The sequence below is a fragment of the Heterostelium album genome, assembly GCF_000004825.1.
Source record: "Heterostelium album PN500 unplaced genomic scaffold PPL_scaffold10, whole genome shotgun sequence".
NCBI classification, from domain to species: Eukaryota; Evosea; class Eumycetozoa; order Acytosteliales; family Acytosteliaceae; genus Heterostelium; species Heterostelium album.
The window spans coordinates 1,045,071-1,066,866 of NW_008805072.1; the positions used below are offsets into that span (position 1 = coordinate 1,045,071).

Sequence of the window (21,796 nt, forward strand, 5' to 3'; positions counted from 1 at the left end):
TATTTATAAGGTAACAACGAAAAAACAATGAACTGCTAATGAAATCAACAATATTGATGATAATAATAAAACAACAACAATATATACTTAATAAATATTTGAAAAGAAAAAAAAATCTAAATAAATTATATTAGTTTATAACTCTATTGTTTGAAACATATATAAATGAGAAAGAGGGTGTATTATATTATGTTTATAAAAAGTAAATGTAGTGGGTGGGATTATAAACTACTAGTTTGGTTTGGATTTTGATTGATGCGAAATAGGAGGGTGGTAACTACACACTATGATAAAGTTGTTCGAAAATTTATTGGAAGACAATTTATAGTTAGACTGTAGTGGTAGCAGTGGGTTGATTACAAATTTTGAAAAATTGAAATTGAATTGTGTAAACAAGGTAGTTGTATGTGTGCTTTGCTATTATATCAAAAAAAATAAATAAGTAATTCGAAATTCTAATACTAATACTAATGTTATTATTAACTTTCTTTCTTTGCCACACTTTGATTCAATACAATTGTTGAATTATATTGTATTGGTCAAATAAAAATAGAAAATGAAAAAAAAAAAAAAATGCGATTTTTTTTAAAAACAACAGATATTTAGAATTTTAATATCTTTTTGTGTTGACAACGATTCAATCGTAAAATTTAATTAGATTGAAAAATTGAAATTTAATTATAGATTGGTTGAATGATTGAATTAATAAACATACATTGAAATAAAAATAAATAAATAAATATATAAATAATTAATAGTTTTTTTGTGGAGTTTTTAATTTGTGGAATAAGTAAAAGTTTGATTTTATACAGTTTTTTTATACTTTAGGCTTTTTTTTTGTATTTTTGTAAATTTGCTCATTTTTTTGGATTTTTTATTTTACGACTTTGTTGGATGATATTAAATAGTAATGGTATCAACCACCGTCTCCTATGAAATTTGTGGTCATTTAACAATCTGATGAACATGTTTTTTTTGCACAAAAGATTTACTACGAGATTTTCTTGACTTTCTATGTCAAAACCTCTAAAGAAAATTCGAACCTTTATTTTATAAAATTATTTTAAAATAAATTTGTTTCAATATTGAATATCTATTAAAATTTATTAAAGTTGTTACTGTATTTATCATCAATTGAAACCCCAATAATTGATAAAAATAAAGAAAAGTCAATGGTAATATCTTGTTTTATATATTCATTTTTTTGTTAAATCCAATTTTATAGTTTATATTTGCGGATATATATCTAATCTTTAAAATAAAATAAAGGATGGTTTTGGTTGCCAACGTACTCTGCAATCCTTATGTAAAACTTTGACATTCAAGTTTCATTGGAATTTATGTTTGCAAAGTGAATAGAAAAGTTGAAATCAACGTTGTTTGTTATACAATAATTGCTTAACTTCTCATTGATTCTTTCGTTCGTTCGTTTCATTTCATTGCACTATGAATCTCGCAGTGAAAAAAAAACAAAAGCACTCTCTTTCTTTCGATAATCGATTTTCTATTATTATTTATTTTATTTTAAAAATGATGATGTTGTTGTGACTCTTTTATTTTCTGGTTAATGGTTCGACTTGTTTTGGATCTACAGTGATGATGATCTTCTTGTAATCGCTTTGTTTGTATGCGTGTTTGGTAGCACCACGCTTGATTCTACCTTGAACATTGATAGTGTTAACCTTATGTACTTCTACATCGTATACTGCTTTCAAATAGTTCTTTACATCGATCTTTCCAACTGAGCAATCCGATTTGAACATGAGTTTTCTATCTTGTTGGAAGGTCTTTTGTGTTTGTCTGGTGACAGCCAACTTCATATTTGGGAAGTAGACATTGTTCCAATATTTGCTTGATGCATTAGCTACTGATTTAATTCCTGATGACATTCTATATCTATATATCTAAATATCTATATTATCTTATATAATTTGATCCTATTGCTACAATATATTCGATCTAAAAAACAATAATAATAAATCTATTTACAAAAATATAAAGCTCTATAATTATGTAACAAAAAGTTTTAATAAGTATTCGTTTTTTTCTTTTCTATTTATAAATATATAATCAAATCTACCTTTTATATTAATGTTTTATTGATTCTTAAAAAGATAAAGTAAATATATTAAATCACTTATAATGTAATGTGATCGTATAATCAAAAAGATTCATTGTGATTAGACGACATTTTTCAAAATTTTTTTGAAAAAGAAAAAAATCGAACTTCCTTATTTTTTTTTTTAGCAGTTCTTATAAGATATTTAAAAGATAGTATCTATTTTTATTTAAATTAATTTAAATCTATAAATAAATAAAAACATAAAGTACTACTTTTTTTCTTTCATTCGATCTAAATATAAATCTAAACTTTAAAAAAAAAAAACCTTACAAATCTGATAAATTTTAATTTCAAAAAATAAAAATAAAAATAACTATTTAAACTATCACCACACTTCTCTTTCAACACACAAACAAACAAACACACATCTCATAACATTTCATTGTAATTTGATAATATAAAATTTTACAAAAAAAAAAACAAAACAAATATTACAATAGATCTTAATTTTAAAAGTGGTAAAGAGTGAAAGGATGAGTAGTGGTAGTATTAGACCAAGAAAGAAAGGTGGTAATACTGTTGGAAGACACATCACTACAGGTGGTAATACAGCAAGTAATGCTGCCAATGTAAGTGGGAATGCCGCCAATGATAAATCATTGGTCAACTACGATTGGGCCAAAGAAATGTTGAATTGGAGTGACGGTTCTTACTCTACCAATGGTCCAACCGATATTAAAGTCAACATAATCATATCGCTATTCATTTTCTCCGTCACTTTAGTATTGTATGCTTTGACTCAATATCCATCTGTCTCAGGAGGTATGTCTATTATTGTTATTTCAAACATTCTGGTGAATCTTTATACTTCTAAATCTAATGATATATTAATAACAATAAAATAATTATATGTGTATAGGTGATGCTGGAGAGTTAATTATAAATGCACATCAACTTGGAATAGCACATCCACCCGGTTACCCTTTGTTTACCATGTTAGGACGTTTCTTTGATAAGTTTGTTCCGTATGGAACGGTTGGATGGCGTGTCGCTTTGATGTCGTCGTTCTTTGGTGCCGTTGGCTCGGTTGCCATTTTCCTCACCGTCAAACTGTGGGTCAATGACAATTGGTGTGCCGTCGTTTCATCGTTGATGTTTACATTCTCACCACTGATCTGGTGCTACCATATCCAGGGTGAGGTTTTCTCAATCAATAACATGTTTGTTGCCATTATCATGTTGTTGTCAGTGTGGTTCGTGCGCACGCGAATCTACGAGAACGAACGATTCAACGCATCGTTTTGGACCAGTGAAAAGATTGCCTATCTCTCTGCATTCGCATGTGCTCTGGGATTGACCAATCAACATACTCTCGTGCTGATTGTCGTACCTTTTGCATTCTGGTTGATGTTTATCGGTGGAAGAGATCAACTCTGGAGCATTCGTACCATTACCAATCTTACAATGTCGGCACTCGCTGGTCTAAGTCCATATCTCTACTTGATATTGGCACCAAGAATTCGTATAAGAGAATATTCATGGGGTAATACTGGTGAAATAAGGTAAGAAAACTCGTAATCCTCATCGTACGAAATAGTTAATAGCTTACTAATTAACTGTTTGTTTAATATTATTTTTAGTGGATTTATAACACATTTCCTTAGAAAGGAATATGGTACATTACAATTGTATAGTGGTGACTCTGGAAATTCAACATTGATTTCTAGAATTCTTTTGTATTTCAATAATCTTTTCGATCAATTTGGATACTTTGGTGCAATTTTATCATTTATTGGAATCATCAGTTTATTACTTGGATCAAATTTAAAGTAAATAGATAAGATTCGAATGAATAATATGTTTGAATTATCTACTAATCATAAACTTTTATTTATTTACCTTTTTTATTCTAGGAATTTCCAATGGAGATCAATTGGCACAATGATTATCTTTACATTTTTATTCTATATAACATTCTTCTTTAATCTATGTAATCTACCAATCGAAAAGCCATTATACAAAGGTGTATTCCTTAGATTCTTTATGCAACCAAATGTAATTGTATCGATTGCCATTGGTCTTGGATTAAAATATTTATTCAACTTTATCAACTCTAAATCACCAACATTAAAAAAGTAAGTTTTTACTATTCTTTTCAAAAAAAATAAATATAACTTTACTAACTACTTTATCATTTAGAATATTATTACCAGCTGTAGCTATTTTATTGATTTCATATCAAATTGGATCGAATTATCAGTTACAAGATCAAAGTGAAAACTACTCATTTATCAACTATGGACATGCTATTTTAGATAACTTGCCAAAGAATACATTGTTGTTGGTTGGAGGAGATCTTGTTACCAACGTTCCACAGTACTTGAAATTGTGTGAAGGTGTAAGACCCGATGTTGATATATTGAGTCTCGAAGAGATGAGTTGGGATTGGTTCACAATCACACAGGGACCACTCCTTAAGAACGTAAATTTCCCAGGTTCAGTCTATCATCCCCATCGTCCCGAAGGATTCTCACTCAAGACCTTCTTGGACCGTAATCAGCACCGTCCCATCTATCTGGCCGGTGACTTTAAATATGGAGACTACACTCATCAGGCTCACTACTTTACTCTGCCACGTGGTTTCGCATCACAGATTCTTCCGATCGAAAAATCAAGACTCAACTACAAGACCATCCTAAAGGAATACCAGAAGTTCCCATTCTTCCCACTGCCAAACGATACCGTGAAGTATCCAAACGATTCATGGGAATTCTTCATGGTCAACGACGTTGCCTCTTCACTGGAGAGGTCTGTCGAGAATTTGTTGTCATCCTATCTGCAAGAGTTTACACAAGAAGGAGAGGACGCTCTTCGTCTATCAGTTGAGATTCTTCAAAAGGTACTGACCATTCGTGACACCAAATGTTGGACACTCAAACATCTAGGTGTGGCAAGTGACCATCTCCGTTATCGTATCCGAACCAAAGATGGTTCCTATGAGAAATACTCAGAGATCCTATTCAAGTCATGGACACGTTATCTCGAAATTTGTGCCAACGAAAAAGATCAAGATTGGGATACCATTTCCAAAGTTATTAATTCTCAACAACAATAAAAATAAAATTAGTATATTATAGTAGTAGTAAACAAAATAGAATAATAATAACCAGAAGTAGTCTAATAGTTTTGAGAATATATATATATCAAAAGAGAAGAGTAAATCTCTTTTATTATTTTATTTTGTAATTTTGTATTTCTGTTTTTCTATTTTGCTGAAAAATATTGCCAATTGGAAAGTTATATATGGTACTACTGGTTTGATGATTGACTGGTTTCCGATGAAAGCGATGTTATTATATTCAAAAGATTGGAAACACCAAATAGATATCCACCATCGATTGGGAAGAAACCATTGCAACTATCATTATTATTACAATTCTCTGTGTTGTCTTTGTCCTCACACGATGCCTCTGGTGTATAAACAGAGAGTTCCGAGGAAAATGCTTGCAAGTGTGGTGGGAATGTAGTGGCATGTGCAAAGTCAATCAATCTAATATCGCATTTCGATTGTTGTGCAGAATCATCTCCTTCATATATCAAAAGTAGTGATGTTGATCTAAATTTAAATTCAGGCTGAATATACAAAGAAAAGAAAATTAATATAACAATATTCATTAAAATCCGGATTTAGTAACATTTTTCTTACATTATTTTCGAAATAATCTTTAAATGAGGTAAGCTTTTGAGATAGACATTCAATTGCATCAGATCGGAGATTGGAACCAGTGTGAAAGAATTCCAGTAGTTTCTCTCTGATGGTTGTCAAATTTAAATATCTACCCTGTTCCTTTGTCACCTTTTCAAATTCCTTTTTATTATTATTATATTTCTAGAAGAAAGAAATTATTGTTGTTAATATAATAAATTTATGTAATTACATTCTAAAATGAAATAGTTTGTTAGTTACCTGGTATCCACATAAACAGAAACCTAAAAGTGGAGTAGTTATATATTTTGAGACCAACCACGATTTATTTCTTTTGGTGATGTGTGTTTGTGCTTTCAGTCGAGCGATGAGCTGTTGTTCCTCGAGGGACTCGTGATTTTCAATTGGCTTTGGGTAGAGGATGTCGAGATCGAGATCGTGATGCGTCAGACCGAGCTTGATATCCATGATGCAAGGTTTGCTGTAACCACTGGTAAGGTCTTCCAGTATGATATAGCTATTGTAGACACCATAGTAGCGCGGTATCAACTGGTAGATCGGTAGTGAACTTCGACTGCTCTGAACCATCTCGTAGAAATCACGTTCACGCTTCGTCGCCTCTTTGTACACCTTACCATGTTCTTTTGCACGTACGAAAGGTGTTGAACCTGCAACAACATGGAATCTATCTGAGCTGTTGTTGTTGTTGTTGATTGAAACACTGCTATTACTATTACTACTTCCACCACTACCAATCTTATTGTTATTCACTGTAGATGCGGTGGTAGAAGATGATACAATGTCATTCGATTGTTGATAGTCACTCATATTATTATTATTATTATTATTTTCAACTTGGGTTTTATGTATCGGAGATTCCGGTGCTGTAAAATTGATGAGCGATGCCATTAAACAAAAAAAAAAAACAACCTAAATTAAATTAAAAATGATTAATTAAACCAAAAAAATGATAAAATTAAAAAAAGTGAAAAAAATGAAATAATAATGAAATTCAAACATATCATATGATATAATTATATAATTACCTATTTAAATTTCTTTATCTCTATTGCTAGATATCTTTTATGATATTTCTCTTATTGTATTATTAATGATATTGTAATAATTTAATGTAAATCTAATAAACTATAGAATAAATATATATATAATAATAATATGTATTGACAATTCATCTACTACTATTATTAAATAAAAGTTATTACAATACTGTTGTTATCTATAGGTATAGACAAAACTCTTACTCTTACTTTTATAATAAAAGTATAAAGTTTGTTAAAGAATTCTTTTTTTTTTGTTGATATAAAAAAAGAAAAAGAAAAAAAATTTATATATTTATCAAAACTTAATAGAAATGAATGAGTGAATGAAAAAGAGTGAATATCTATTCTTTGTAAGATTTGAAGAATGAATAATAATAGTCAGATGAAGTTTGAAAAAAAAAAAAAAAAAACTTTTAAAATAATGGGGGTATGTTATTAAAATTTCCAATGAAAACAAGAATTGTTGAAAAATAATAATCTAGATTAAGAATTAGATAAAAATATGTTTTTTTTAATTATACTATATATATTATGATTAAATATATAAAATATTAATTATTTGATTAGATTATGACATCAAAGAGCTGGACAAGAAAAACAGTATGATGTTCAACCTTTTCAAGTTTATTTTTGTTTTTTTTTTTATTTTTTATTTTTTGCAATTGTATACCAACAAAATCCCACTTTCGATTTTTTTAATTTAATTTTTTTATAATTAACATCGCGGTCCACAAAATGGTGTAATTCAGATTAATTGGAATGTGTGATTGAAAATGATTCCTCTCCAAAAACGAAAATTCTAAACAACAACATTGTTTCTCAAAAATGGTATGTCCGACATAAATATAATCAAAAAAAAAACCGAGGTCATATGATCTTTTATGATATTTTCTTGTATAGATAGTTTTAACCTATTGATATTTTAAAATGGATGTTTGAAAAAAAAAACAATACAAAAAAGAAAACAATTTGTAGAATTCATTTTGTACAAATTTAATTTTATTGGTATAATGATAATTTTGTTTGTTGTTTATATTTCTTGTAATATTTCATTGAGTGATCCACCGGTTGAAAGTATTTGATAGGCACGATAAAATTCTTTGACTACCAATGAGAGATGGTGTCGCTTTCGGATGGAACGCGCCATGTTGAATCCAGTGTCGAACGGATCTTCGATTCTAAAGAAATACTCTCTTGTTTGGTCTTCCCAGACCTTGTTGGTGAGAACACCACCGGTTCTGATGCTTATGGTGTGCTCAAAGTTGAACTCGATCGAGTAGTACTTAAAGAATGCGAATATCAGCTCGCCAATACTCATTGTGTTGTGCGCAGAGAATCTACTCAGATGCTCGATGCTATTGTAGTACTTGACGTTCTTGCCATCTACAAATTTGTCGGGCATCACTTTGCCATCGAATTTCTTTCCCTTGATGAAATGCGGCACTCCATTGGCCAACTGTTGTAGTGACGGTAGTATTTGAATGCTTTCTGACTGTAAGAAGTGTATAATCATATTGGCATAACTATAGGAATGTAGAGAGTTTTGTGATGCATCGTTTATACCTCTATTCTTTGACTATTTCACATATAAGTATAAATATTGTCAGTTAATGTCAAATCCATTCATATTTCATCTATTTCCTTACCCATTTCTTTATTACCAATGCAAGTGGTCTGACTCTATTATCAATAGAACAATAGTCATAGATCATCTTTGAATTGTAAATAGCCAATGGATTGTTGATGGACAAATCACATGAAAGTTTACTATCTTCATCTCTAAATTTTACAATTGGTACTCTAGTTCTTGTAATTGGTTGAATATCCTTAAAGTTATCTATATATGTATGTTGAGCAATGGTGAGTTTGATTATAACTTTAGTTATATATATTATGAGTACATACTTCTTTTTAGTAAATCAGCAATTCTGAATGTTCCTCTTGTTTGGTCGAGTGGCTTTGATGTTACCAATGAGATATCGAGGTCACTCGATTGGAATGCCAGTCCGTTGGAAGATGATCCAAATAGGAAGAGTTCAGGATTGTAGCCTTTGAATGATTTGACTAGAATATCACTGATTTGAGCTAGTAATTGTTGTCCACGTTTAGTATCCTTGCAGCGTATCGACTCGTACAGTTCCAGAGAGTCACGCGAGAGCTGAGACATGCGATCCGAAGAGGGAATGACCAGCGGTGTGACAGATCGCTCAAAAAAGAAGGCCAGCAACTGCTCTTTCTCCGAGGCATTCGATATCTTGCGCTCCAACATCTTTTTCTTCTTTTGAAGTTTTCCAAATTGTTTGGCCAACTTCATCTGCTCGGTGACATCTTTGTTTTCACGTTCCTTCAGTTGCTTCAGTTGCTGCACGGTTGGAATATAGTTACCATTATTCAATTCCTTCATCGAATGGTTGATTTCCACTAGTTTCTTGGTGGTTTCAATGATTCGCTTTCTCTGTTGAGCAAGTGGATGATTTGGATCGAGATGAGAGTACTTATCAGCTTCACCGGCTGCAGGTTCCCCATTCTCATTGATTCTGAACATTCCAAAGTCATTGACCAATTTCTCCATCTTTCTTACTAGCCTCTTATCTGAATTTGCAACAATATTATTATTATTAACAGGTGTTGATTCCTCATTCTTGTTTTCTACTTTGGTTTCTACTTTTTCTACATTCTTTACAACTGTTTGATTTACATTTTTATTAACTGATTTATCTACAACAATATCATTATTTAGTTTACTATTAATCTTATTATCTTTATTATTATTATTGTTATTATTATTATCTATTTTATTATTCTCTTTATCTTTATTATTATTATTAGCAACTTTGATTTCTTTACCTTTTTCTTTTGTTATATTATCTTTGTTTGATTTGCTTGCTACTTCTTTATCTTTTGTTACTGGTTTATTTTCAACTTTTGTCTTATTATTGTTATTCTTTTCATTATTATTGTTATTAGCTATTATATTCTTTGGAGGATTATTAATTGGCGTTGAGGTAGTGGTTGAATTTGATGTTGAAATTGGCGTTGTATTTGTATTTGAATTCGTAGTTGTAGTTGTAGTAGTGTTTGAATTTAAATTTGTGTTTGGTGTTACTGAAATTACATTTATGGTAGTTGTTGGTGTTATTACAATTGGAGATTGAGTGGATTTATCATAGGTTTGTGGTTTGACAATGGTTGGTACTATAGGTGTCTCTGCTGGTGGACTATATATCGCTGGTATTCTTTTCAAATGGTTTGCCAGTTCTTCTTGCTGTAAACTTGCATTCATCTTGACTCGATCCATTTGTTTTCTATCGTCGCGTGCCTTTTGGTTGGCCAAATTTACGGTTCGCTCATACTCCCTATTGATATTCTCAAACTCTAGCTCCTTGTGTTTCAAGAGAACTTTCTCACGCTTTCTAAATTCTGCCAACTCTCTGTTCTGTCTCGACGATAACTGGTTGAATGTCGTCTGCCAGTAGTCTTTCCATTCGATCTCAAAGTCTTGGAGTTCCGCTTCACTATCGTAGGCGTCGTCGATGATCGAGCGCACCGACTCGTTGTACTCATCGGTTAGATTCGCCTTTACCATTTCTCTCTCTTCCTGGTGTTGTGCTCGCAACTCCTGTTCACTCTCGGCACCGAGCTGGCTGTGCATCATCTGTGAGATGTGCGACTTTTTCTTTTGTTGCGTTTTGTTTGCCTGCAAGAGTGTCTGCGATCGATCGTTCTCAATGTCGTCGGCTATCGCTGAGATTTCATCGACCATCGAATCGAGTTGCTGTTCGTACGACTCTTTGACCAGGTCCGAGTGGAGTGTGGCGGGATTGCGTTGGTTCCGCAAGCGGAGTTCGCGCAACTCTGTCAAGTTGGAGACGGTCAACGCCAGAGCATCGAGCCTATATTGTTTCTTTGTCGGTAGCTTCTCGGTAGCGAAACCCAACAGTGTATCTGCAACGAGCTGCCAACGATTCTCCATCATGGTCAACAATACATCGACATAGTGTTGTACGTCGTTCTTCAAGAGATGACGGTCAGCGACCTCTGCCAAACGCAATTCATCGGCCAACGAAAATCTTGACTCCACCATCGGTACCACACTCAATTTCTCTCTATCATCGTCGTTCAATATCTTTTTCTTCAGATACTCCTCACGGAAACCTGAAGTAACCCAAACAACATCTTTTTGTTGTTGTTGTTGTTGATGTTGATGCTGTTGTTGTTTATCTTGATAATCCATTATTAAATAGATCTATATATGATCTATAAATATATAGATATTTCTTATTTATATATGAATATGTAATATTTATCTTTCTTTTTTTTTCTTTTGCTTTTAAAACCAAACTTTTTTTTTAATAAATTAAAAAAAATTCATTTTTAGGAAAAAACAAGTAATTTTTTTTTTTTTTTAAGATTGTTTAATTTGCAAAAAACTGTAAAAGTTAAATTAAATTGTTTTTGTTGTGTATTATATATTAAAAGTAGTAGATAAAGTAGTAGTAGTAGTAGTAGTTTTAGATATATTTATTTATTTTCTTAATATTGTGTATATTTTGTTATTTTCTTAAAGTTTTCATTACACTTTTTAATTTAATAATAAATATGTGGATACATCCAAGACCACAATATTCAATTACACCTTTGTGGTCGGTGTTATTGGAGAATCGATACTTTGCAATATTGAAATCAAAGTCTGGTAGTAGTTTGTTGGGTAGAATCGCTGGTTTGGCTGTGCAAGCTAGTGATGCTAATCCTCTGACCTATAGGATAGTCTATCTGACAAAGTCTACACAGGTCATTGCAGTCAGTGAATCACTCGATTTGATAAAAGAACATTGGGTACTGTTGGAGCGTGATATAGTGCCGCGACTCGACGAGCACGAATGGGATGTTCGCGATCAATTCGTAATCTCAAAGATCATCGGAATGGTACAATCAACAGACGAACACGAAGCAGATCAAAACGATGAACGTTCACTCATTGAATTCAAACAACAATTCGTTCAACTCGAAGAAAGATTACTTACATGTAAGTAGTTAATCATAAATATATAAAAATATATATAAAGAAAGTATTATTAATAACAACATAATAATACGTATCTCTAAAGATTTCAATTGTTCATTATGGTGGGAAGGATTAACCTATGGAAAGATCTTTATAACACAACAATCGGTGTGTTATTACTCTTCCAATCCAGTGCAACATATCATTTTACCATTCGATAAGATAACAGCTATCACAAAAGAGTCAGCACTTGGATTCCTACCTAATACAATTAAAATACAAGCATGTGTTGGTCCAGATATTAAAACTGAAAAAAAGGTATATTTGTATAATGATATGAAGATCATAATCATTATAAATGTAGTTTTATTTAACATAATTGTTGTAATTTATAGTTTTTATTTTATATTGTACTTAGAGATCATGCTTATGATCTAATGGAACAACTTTGGCGATTGTGTATAGATGAACTCTATCAGAAACAACAAGATAGTATTGAACTTAGTCATAATAGCAATAATTATAATAATAATAATCAAAGTGAATCTAGTAACGCTGCTATGACATTGGAGGATCAATCAAGTCCAACACTAAGAGCAACCAAACAGAAATTAGACATTGAAAAGAACAATAGAAATTTTCAAAGATTCTTCAAGTTACCTGAAAATGAAGATTTATTACAAGGTTTGTTGTTTGTTTTTACTTTTTTTTTTTTTTTTTTGGAAACAATCATATCAAATCTAACATACAAATTACTACTACTACTATCAAGTTCATGCATGTTGGATTGTAAGGAAAAAGAATGCATTGTTGGGTGATTTATATTTGAGTGCCAATTTCTTTTGTATAAAATATAAGGAGTCATTCTCCTCAAAGAAATACACTACGGTTTTGCCTATTGCAAAAATAGCATCGATACAGAAAACTAAACCATTCCTGGGATTCTCTTTCATCTCGGATACACTGGAGATCACAACTACATGTGGACGTGTCATAAGTGTTCGTTTGTTCCATTGTGACGAAGCATTACAAACCATGTTGAAATACTCTCAGCATCATATCAGTAATAATAACAACTTTAATAACAATAATATCAATAACAGTCCTTCTCATCAGAGACAAGCTTTACAAATTGAATCGATTGGCGTTGGATGGTTCGCTCAGGAACCCGGTTTGAAACATGAAGATCCAGAGATTCTAAAGGATAAGGTCTATGCATGGAATAAATACTTTACAAAGCACGGTGAAGATACCACCATGTCGGTAACGAATCGACTTACCAAGTTGATTCGTCGTGGAATCCCCGATCCACTGCGTGGACATATCTGGGCGTTTTGCAGTGGTGCCTGCTTCATGTGGGAAAAGGAGCGTGGTTACTACCACCAGATTCTCCACGAGAACAAAGACAACACCAGTACAGCGACAGAGGAAATCGAAAAAGATATTAGACGAACGTTCTCCTATCATCCCTACTTCAAGTCTGAAGATGGTATCAATTCACTGAGGCGTGTTCTCACCGCGTACAGCTGGCGAAATCCAACTATTGGCTACTGTCAGAGTATGAATGTTGTCGCCGGTATTATGCTGATGTACATGCAGGAGGAAGCTGCATTCTGGGTGCTCTGTCGTGTCTGTGAGGTATTCCTCAAGGACTACTATGTTACTGCGATGATTGGATCGATCATCGATCAAAAGATCTTTGCTCACCTGGTCAAGCTGCACCTGCCCGACGTCAACGCACACCTTGATAAGATAGGACTTCCCATCAACATTGTCTCACTGCCTTGGTTCATGTGTTTATTTGTATCATACATTCCATTCCCCGTTGCAACAAGAGTGGTCGATTGTTTCCTTCTTGAAGGTACAACTGTTTTATTCCAAACTGGACTTGCAATTCTAAAGGTATAATATATATATATAAATTATAAATAATAATAATAATCTATCTTATAATTACTAACCAACTAATAACAAAAATATAAATCAAGATAAACAAGAAAAAGATTTTGGCAGAGAAAGATTCAGAAGTGGTTGTACATTTATTGAAAAACAATGATTACGATGTAGATGAGTTGGATAGAGTGGCTTTTGAGGATTTTAATATTTTAGACGATGAAATCAATGAACTAAGAAATGCACATAAATTCAAAGAGATCAAACGTAAATAAATTTTATCTTTTTTTTTTCTTTTATATATCTATAATATCTTTTGTTATTACATTTACATTGTAAACTCTGGATTACCTGACTGAGTGAATCATTATTATTATCTAATTACATAAAATTTTTTAAAATAGAAAAAAAAAAAAAAAAAAAGTTACTTTTATAAATTGTATTTCCATCCTAAAATGAGAACATTCCTTACTTATTTTAAAGGAAGACTAGTTAATTAATCAATTATTCCAACATAATTATCTGATACTATCTAAAAATTGGAGACCGACGAATTATCATATTTAATATTCAAAGATAATAAATTCGTTTGTCAAAATCCCAATTTTTTTTAAAGTATTTTTTTGAAAAAAAACAAAAAAGAAATTTCAATAAGTGATGTGTAATAAAAAAACTCACAGTTCTAAACTATCTAGTTTTTTCATTATTCTTTTTTTTCATTTTTACATTTATTCTGCCTTTGGTTGTTTTTTTTTTTAATCACATACATTGTAATATTATAGTGTCTTTATATTATATTAGTTATAATCCAATAAAAGAAGTAACAATATCAATATTTAGTAGTAAGAATGTTGGCAACCAAACAAATTAGTAAATCATTATTAAATAATAGTGCTGTAGGTATATCAATTATAATATTGTATTACAATTGTATAGTTTAATAATAATAATAATAATAATAATAACAATAACAATAACAATCAATAAAATACAGAGATATTTTCATTCTAGTGCAATAAGACTTGGTGGTGGACATGGTGGAGCACCAATTCCATATCCATCGGCAGTTATTGAGAATGCAGGTGAAACACAAAAGATGAATCTTTTCCAAGCTATCAACAATGCTATGGATATCTCATTGAGAACAGACGAAAAAGCATGTATCTTTGGTGAGGACGTTGGATTCGGTGGTGTCTTCCGTTGTACCGTCGATCTTCGTGATAAATATGGTGCAAAGCGTGTATTCAACACTCCACTCTGTGAACAAGGTATCGCTGGTTTTGCCATCGGTATGGCTGCACAAGGTGCAACTGCCATCGCTGAGATTCAATTTGCAGATTGTAAGTGGTTGTTTATAAATAACATGCATGCAAACCAACAGCAAATTTAACTAATTTAATCGATTGATCGATCAATCAATCAATTTTAGATATCTTCCCTGCTTTCGATCAAGTAAGAAAAAGCAAATCGATAGATAGACGACAGATAGATAGATTAACCGATTCAATTGAGAATGGACTAACTAAATTTGTTTTTGTTTTTGTTTTGTTTATTTATTGTAGATTGTTAATGAAGCAGCTAAATATAGATATAGATCAGGTGGACAATTCGATTGTGGAAGTGTAACATTTAGAGCACCTTACGGTGCAGTCGGACATGGTGGACATTATCACTCGCAATCGCCAGAGTCATACTTTGCTCATACACCAGGTTTGAAGGTAGTCATGCCAAACACACCGGTCGAAGCAAAGGGACTGCTGTTGGCATCGATTCGTGACAAGAATCCAGTTGTATTTTTCGAACCAAAATTATTGTACAGATCGGCAGTCGAAGAGGTGCCAATCGGTGACTACGAGATTCCACTTGGAAAGGCACGTGTCGTCCAAGAGGGTTCCGACATCACCATCGTCGGTTGGGGTTCACAAATGAGAGTGTTGAATCAAGCCGTACACATGGCAAAGGAGAAACTTGGTATTTCATGCGAACTGATCGATCTTCGTACCATTTTGCCATGGGATGTCGAAGCGGTCGAGGCAAGCGTCAAGAAGACCGGAAGACTGATTATCAGTCACGAAGCACCAAAGACTGGTGGTTGGGCTGCTGAAATCTCATCGACCATTCAAGAGCGTTGTTTCCTCCACTTGGAAGCACCAATTCAGAGAATCTGTGGTTACGACACTCCATTCCCATTGATCTTTGAGAGATTCTACGTACCAGATCATTTGAAGAATTTCGAAGCAATCAAGAAATCTGTTAAATATTAAACATTAGAAAAACTAACAGAAACAACAAAAAAAAAAACAAAACATAATAATAACCAACTGGAAATAATTAATTTAATTAAAACTTATTTTAAAAACTTTTTTGATAATTATTTTGTTATTTATTTTATTATTGTTGGATATTTGATGGTATTAAATGAGGTGGTGTTGGTAATTGTTGGTTCATCATATGGTTTTGATGTTGTAACATATATTGTTGATATTGTTGGTGATGATGTTGTTGTTGTAATAATAATTGTTGATTGTGTTGAAGAATTGATTGTTGAGTTGGGTATGTATGATATTGATATGTAGGTTGTTGTTGTTGTTGTTGTTGTTGTTGTTGTTGTTGTTGAAATTGATTGGACATTGATTGGATATATCTATTTGAAGATAGTTCAATGGTATTTGGTATGTCAATGGTACTGTTGTTATCTGGGGAGCCATAGTTTAAGTCTTTGGATGGATCTGATATATTATTTATAGGTAGACCATATGACAGTTTTGGAAGTGGATTAAACTCTTTTGATTTATAGATAGGAAATTGAATATGAAAATTTGAGTTCATCTCCATTTCCGGTGTTTCGATGATGGATTCGGAGCTACTCATACTCAATTGTATGGTTGATTGTGAATTGTTTGTCATCTTTTCTAGAAAATTGGAAAATATTTGTCTCCTATCAGGGGTAATATTATTACTATTGATAATACTGTTTTTCTGATCTTTACTATTGGTATAAAGGTTTTTAATACTAAAATTATTTACAATTGTGTTTGTGTTTGTGTTTATATTTGTTGTTATTTTTGAAGATGGTGTTTGTGTTTGAGTTGGACTTGGTGGTAATGAATTAGGAGAAGACATTGGTGACTATTTTATTTTTTATGTTAAATAAATATTTTAAAAGAATTAATAATTTAATTTAAAATGATTTAAATATATAAATAATTATTACCGAATAGTTATCTATTTCTTCATCATCTTCATCATCTAGAGAGAATTTCTTCTTTTTCTTTAATAGTCCTCCTTTGTGCTTCTTATATAAACCATTCATGTTTGGAGAAACCCCATTTTCTCTTTTCACAGAATGATGTTTATATTCTATATTTGATAGATTTACCTTCTATTTTAAAATAGAAATAATTAAAATTAAGTAGTTTATATTTAAAATATATATATTAATATATTTACTTTGTTTACTTGTATAAATGTTGTTGATTTAGAAGTGTTGTCATTGTTATTATTATGTTTGTTGGTATTGTTGGATTGAAAACTAGGAGGTGACTCATTATGAAATTTAAGAGGTTGTGGTTTAGAAACTGGATTTTGGGTAACGATATCCTTATGGTCATTGAATGTTTTAATAAATTCTTTTTGTTTTTTGTTTGTCTCATTGATTTGTTTAAGATAAGCTACTTCATTTCTAGTCTCTTTATTTGAATTGCAAACAAACTTTGGTGAAAACACTTCCCACCATTGAAGTAGGTTCATCGATGGATCTACACCTCCATAAAAGTTGGCTGATATTTTGAAAAATTGTCCTACCACTGGATAATATGTCATAAGATAATGAAGTATATATATATTTAATCTTAAACATTCAATTAAATCAATATATAAATAAAATAACTTAAAGGAAAAATGAAATCTTACGAATATTGAGATTTATCATTGTTGTTCAATGATATATAAGGATATACTATTGGATCGGCCAATTGATATTGATATAAATATGGAATGTTCCAGTTCTGAGGTGTTGGTGGTTTATCATAAGGATTTGACTGATTGTTGTTGTTTGGTGTATGATATTGGTTTGAGAACTGATCTTGATTGGATGTAATTTTTTGATTCTGAGTCATTGTCATATCATACTAATAAAATGAAAAAAAAACCAACACAAAAGACATATATAAAAAAAGAAAATTTTATATGATATAAATCTAGAATAACTTATTATTATTATTAAATTATTCCGTAGTAATAAATATTGAATGGTTTTTAAAATCAAGAGTACATCACAACAGCGTATTTGATCAATATCTATTAGTTTTATTTATTTTTCAATGTGGTGGGTATCCAAGAGCCAATTTCAATATGAACAATATTGTTTTTTTTTTTTTTTCGAAATATATATTTTAGTGATTCTATTAATGATTAATAGAACTAAAAAGGGTTTTACCATATAAAGTAAAAAAAAATAAAAATCCCAAACAACCTGCCAAAAAAAAAATGAGGTTTATCCAAACCACACATCAAAAATGATGTTAGAGTCCATTTTTTTTACTTTTTTTGGTAAAAAAATGTTTTATAGTAAAATCTCTCTTGATCAGAATTAACAAACTTCTTTTTTGATCAAACTATTTGGTGTTCTATTTTAGAGACCTAATAAGACGAAAAATAAAAATAAAAAAGATTTTTAATTTTGATTTGCGTAATAATATAGAATAAAATTATTTGTTTGTTTTTGGTGAACTGTTTTTTATTACAATATTAATTGGTACCTCAAAATAGTTCTCCTTTATCGTTTTCTTTGTTTTGTTAGAGGAATGATAAAGATTTTTTTTTTCTATCATTTGGTATATTAATTACTTTTTGAAAAACTATCAAAATTTTTTATTAAATGGTATTTTGTTAAAAATTTAATATAAATCAAATAAGATAAGTGATGTTAATTTTAGAGAATTGTTTCTCACCTAAAATTCTCACTTGTAAAACTGGAATTTCAATGCTGCTTGAATTGAACAACAAATGTTTCAACTGAATAGCGCTCAAATTGAAACCATTTTCTAAATTGTATTTTTAAGGTTTGATCCGTTTAAAACATTAGAAATCCCGTTAAAAAAAATTATAAATGAATCAAATACATCCACAAGAAACAGTTAATACCGCCAAAAACATGGTTATAAATGTAATGTATGAATGAGATAGGAGCTGAAACTAGACCGTTAGTGGAATAATAGTATGGATTGAATAAAACTAAAATTAATTTGATACAAAATAACCAATTTACATAGATGAAAAATGTCTTTTCGTAAAGAGGTAAAAACAATGATGTTTATGGGCGTTTTATGGGTATTTGATTATGAGAATTAAATTGTTTGTAAGCAACAAACACAATGGATGTTTAGTGGTGTTTGTAAATGAATTGTTTTATTGAGTTTAGCCCAAACTTTGTATTTGTTTAAGACAATCAAAGCAAAAACAAGATATTGGTTCATTGCAGCAAAAAAGAGAAAAAACACTCCTAATGGTCAGTGTCACATCGATCTAAAGTTTAAGATTCATAGGCGGCTGTGGTTTATGAATTGTAGGTTGTTGGGAGGGCACCTGAGGTGCTTTTCGAGAGCGAATTTTAAGTAGAATGCAAAGATTGAGTGCTATAGGGGATGGTAATGATATTTAATAGAACACTGGAGTGTGGGGATGTCAATCAAAATAAAATTACATTAGAGAGAGTGTGAGTGTGTTTTTGAATGTGTGTGGGTGTGGGGTTTGTTTCAAATGATTGTGTGTGAGTGATCGACTGAACACCACAAAATCAGCTGATGAAACAAAATAAAAAAATTTGAAAAAGAATTTAAAATTTTTTTACCTCTTTTGATTAAAAAAAACTATGTTTACTGATCACCAAATGAATCCACCGATTTATAGAGAAAAATCATAATTCATTGATGATAATCTCATGATATGAGATCACAAGTTGGGTGGGAGCAATCAATTTACAAATGATTTTGAGGACAACAGCCCAATATTTGGAATCTAACCAACAATTGATGGCAGTTTAACTCAAATTTAAATAACTATTTAACCGTTGTTTTTGTCGTGTTTCCTGAAAGTAGTATTTCGCTTGCTATTGTTTGTTTATTTATTTATTGACCAACATCATCAATCACATTATAATTCCTAACAAATTATTTCCAAACTTATTTCTATTAAAATACAACAAATAATAGTTAACTAACTATCATATACATCTGTTAAAATATAAATAAATTTTATATACAAAAAACTTTTAAAGTTTTCAAATTATTTAAACAAATAAAAAAAGTAATCAAATCTAAATAGATTTATTTCAAAAATGTTTTAATATTAACATATCTCATTTCTTCTGCTTCTTCTTCTTCTTCTTCTTATTTCATGTTATTTTCTTTAAAGATGAATAAATTAACCATTAGTTTTATGGTAAATGAAGATAACATATCACCCTCGCTTTCAAACTCAACATTTGTCTCCAAGAGCAAAAAGTCTGTTGATTCACATCAATCATCATATAAAAGATCTCCCACTATGGTGAGTTCTTTATATACTGGTAATGCACCTCCACCAATCAAACTTACAACCAACGACAAACAAACAACTATACACTCCAACTCTTCTACTTCTTCTTCCAGTGGAAGCAGTAGTTCATCAGCATCAGCATCATATAAAACAAACACCAACAAATATTATGAATACCAGAGATATAGCCAATACCAGAGAATGTACCAGCAACCTGCACAACAACAACAACCTTTATCACCTAAATCTCAATCACCACGTTCACCACGCTCACCACCATCACAAATTTCAACACAACAACAACTTAATCATCACCCATCTTCCTATCATCCTTATTCCAAATTCAATAGTCAATACCCTGTATACAGTTCAATGGAACAACACTATCAACACCAACAACAACTTTATAATCAATATTCTGGTATTGTGCCACCAACCTCACACCCATATCAACATCAATATGATAATTATTATGGTTACATTTATTAATTAAAAATCAAATATTATAAAAAACTTTTAAACTTTGTTTAAAAGAATGTAAATAAAAAACCTTTATAAAATCAAATATAACAAAAAATAACTATTCTTTTTTTTTTTTATTATTTACTTTTTTTTTTTTTATAAACTTTTCTTTTTTTTTTTTTTTTTTTTTGATCATTTTTTTTTCAATCCTGATTTGGTTTTTTTTTTTTTAATTTTGGTGAAGGTCACGACTTTTCATTCTTTGATCCACTGGTTTCACCAAATTTTGCAAACAACCCGATCAAAAAAAAAAATTACATTTTTGGAGGATGTTTTATGGACAGTCCATCAAAATTTAGAATAAAAATAAACAAATAAATTAATTTTATATCAAATTAATGAATTGGAGCAAAATAAACCTCACCCACACACAAAAAAAAAAAAAACCACACAATCATTTTAAATCGTTGTTGAGCCACATTGGGTTTTTTTATGAAATGATATCATTGTGGTATTTTTTATCGGTAGAATGTGTGGGGTGGTGCCAAGGGGTGTGGGGTTAGAGTGTGATTGATCTATGAGTGGTGTGGTTGGTTTTTTGCTTTTTGTATATTATTGGTAATGTTTCAAATGCAGCTGTCTCTTAGCAACCCGTTAATTGTCTAGATTCTAAGTATGATTCAAAGAGTTATCGCACACCACACTCAAAAACCCAATCATTAGGTTGGTGTCAACCAAAAACCAAATAATCATTTTGAATTTACTTTCTGATCAAACAACAACAAAACAACAACACAACAAAGACAGATTTCACTCTCTCTAGCTATGTAGTAGATCTATACAGCTACAGCTCCTCTCACTCACTACAATTTAACTATCTAGCCTCCACTATTCAACTTGAAAAGACTAAAACCTACACCACCAACCAAAACATCAACAAAATAAATTCAGCCAAACAATATTCTCTATCTTTAATTGTTTTTCTTATATCATTTGTTAGCTAAAACACCTATTTAATTTAAATTCACTAAAATCAATCAATCAATCAATAATCAAACTATCCACCAACC

General features: G+C 30.9%; 7 protein-coding genes across 7 annotated transcripts; 3 read left to right on the forward strand and 4 right to left on the reverse strand.

Annotated features, from left to right (window-relative positions):
• Nucleotides 1-1,553: 1,553 nt before the first annotated feature.
• PPL_12436 (uncharacterized protein) lies at nucleotides 1,554-1,889 on the reverse strand (the record flags this gene model as incomplete). Its single annotated transcript, XM_020583168.1, has 1 exon — nucleotides 1,554-1,889. The coding sequence occupies one exon, from the start codon at nucleotides 1,887-1,889 to the stop codon at nucleotides 1,554-1,556; it is 336 nt and encodes a 111-aa protein (XP_020429355.1).
• A 706-nt stretch (nucleotides 1,890-2,595) lies between these two features.
• PPL_12437 (uncharacterized protein) lies at nucleotides 2,596-5,177 on the forward strand (the record flags this gene model as incomplete). Its single annotated transcript, XM_020583169.1, has 5 exons — nucleotides 2,596-2,884; nucleotides 2,982-3,624; nucleotides 3,703-3,891; nucleotides 3,976-4,197; nucleotides 4,262-5,177. 5 exons carry the CDS (start codon nucleotides 2,596-2,598, stop codon nucleotides 5,175-5,177), a joined length of 2,259 nt encoding a protein of 752 aa, XP_020429356.1.
• A 194-nt stretch (nucleotides 5,178-5,371) lies between these two features.
• On the reverse strand, nucleotides 5,372-6,677 carry PPL_12438 (inositol polyphosphate kinase family protein; the record flags this gene model as incomplete). Its single annotated transcript, XM_020583170.1, has 3 exons — nucleotides 5,372-5,695; nucleotides 5,769-5,951; nucleotides 6,030-6,677. 3 exons carry the CDS (start codon nucleotides 6,675-6,677, stop codon nucleotides 5,372-5,374), a joined length of 1,155 nt encoding a protein of 384 aa, XP_020429357.1.
• Nucleotides 6,678-8,184: 1,507 nt separating this feature from the next.
• PPL_12439 (uncharacterized protein) lies at nucleotides 8,185-11,063 on the reverse strand (the record flags this gene model as incomplete). The annotated part of the gene is made up of 4 exons (XM_020583171.1): nucleotides 8,185-8,352; nucleotides 8,476-8,666; nucleotides 8,735-8,893; nucleotides 9,215-11,063. The coding sequence occupies 4 exons, from the start codon at nucleotides 11,061-11,063 to the stop codon at nucleotides 8,185-8,187; spliced, it is 2,367 nt and encodes a 788-aa protein (XP_020429358.1).
• Nucleotides 11,064-11,428: 365 nt separating this feature from the next.
• PPL_12440 (RabGAP/TBC domain-containing protein) lies at nucleotides 11,429-15,991 on the forward strand (the record flags this gene model as incomplete). The annotated part of the gene is made up of 10 exons (XM_020583172.1): nucleotides 11,429-11,855; nucleotides 12,028-12,152; nucleotides 12,230-12,518; nucleotides 12,607-13,736; nucleotides 13,823-13,994; nucleotides 14,510-14,597; nucleotides 14,620-14,646; nucleotides 14,739-15,067; nucleotides 15,157-15,179; nucleotides 15,290-15,991. The coding sequence occupies 10 exons, from the start codon at nucleotides 11,429-11,431 to the stop codon at nucleotides 15,989-15,991; spliced, it is 3,312 nt and encodes a 1,103-aa protein (XP_020429359.1).
• A 127-nt stretch (nucleotides 15,992-16,118) lies between these two features.
• PPL_12441 (uncharacterized protein) lies at nucleotides 16,119-18,261 on the reverse strand (the record flags this gene model as incomplete). The annotated part of the gene is made up of 5 exons (XM_020583173.1): nucleotides 16,119-16,856; nucleotides 16,942-17,109; nucleotides 17,178-17,615; nucleotides 17,687-17,857; nucleotides 18,238-18,261. The coding sequence occupies 5 exons, from the start codon at nucleotides 18,259-18,261 to the stop codon at nucleotides 16,119-16,121; spliced, it is 1,539 nt and encodes a 512-aa protein (XP_020429360.1).
• A 746-nt stretch (nucleotides 18,262-19,007) lies between these two features.
• On the forward strand, nucleotides 19,008-20,753 carry PPL_12442 (uncharacterized protein; the record flags this gene model as incomplete). The annotated part of the gene is made up of 3 exons (XM_020583174.1): nucleotides 19,008-19,058; nucleotides 19,150-19,236; nucleotides 20,052-20,753. The coding sequence occupies 3 exons, from the start codon at nucleotides 19,008-19,010 to the stop codon at nucleotides 20,751-20,753; spliced, it is 840 nt and encodes a 279-aa protein (XP_020429361.1).
• Between the last annotated feature and the right edge of the window lie 1,043 nt (nucleotides 20,754-21,796).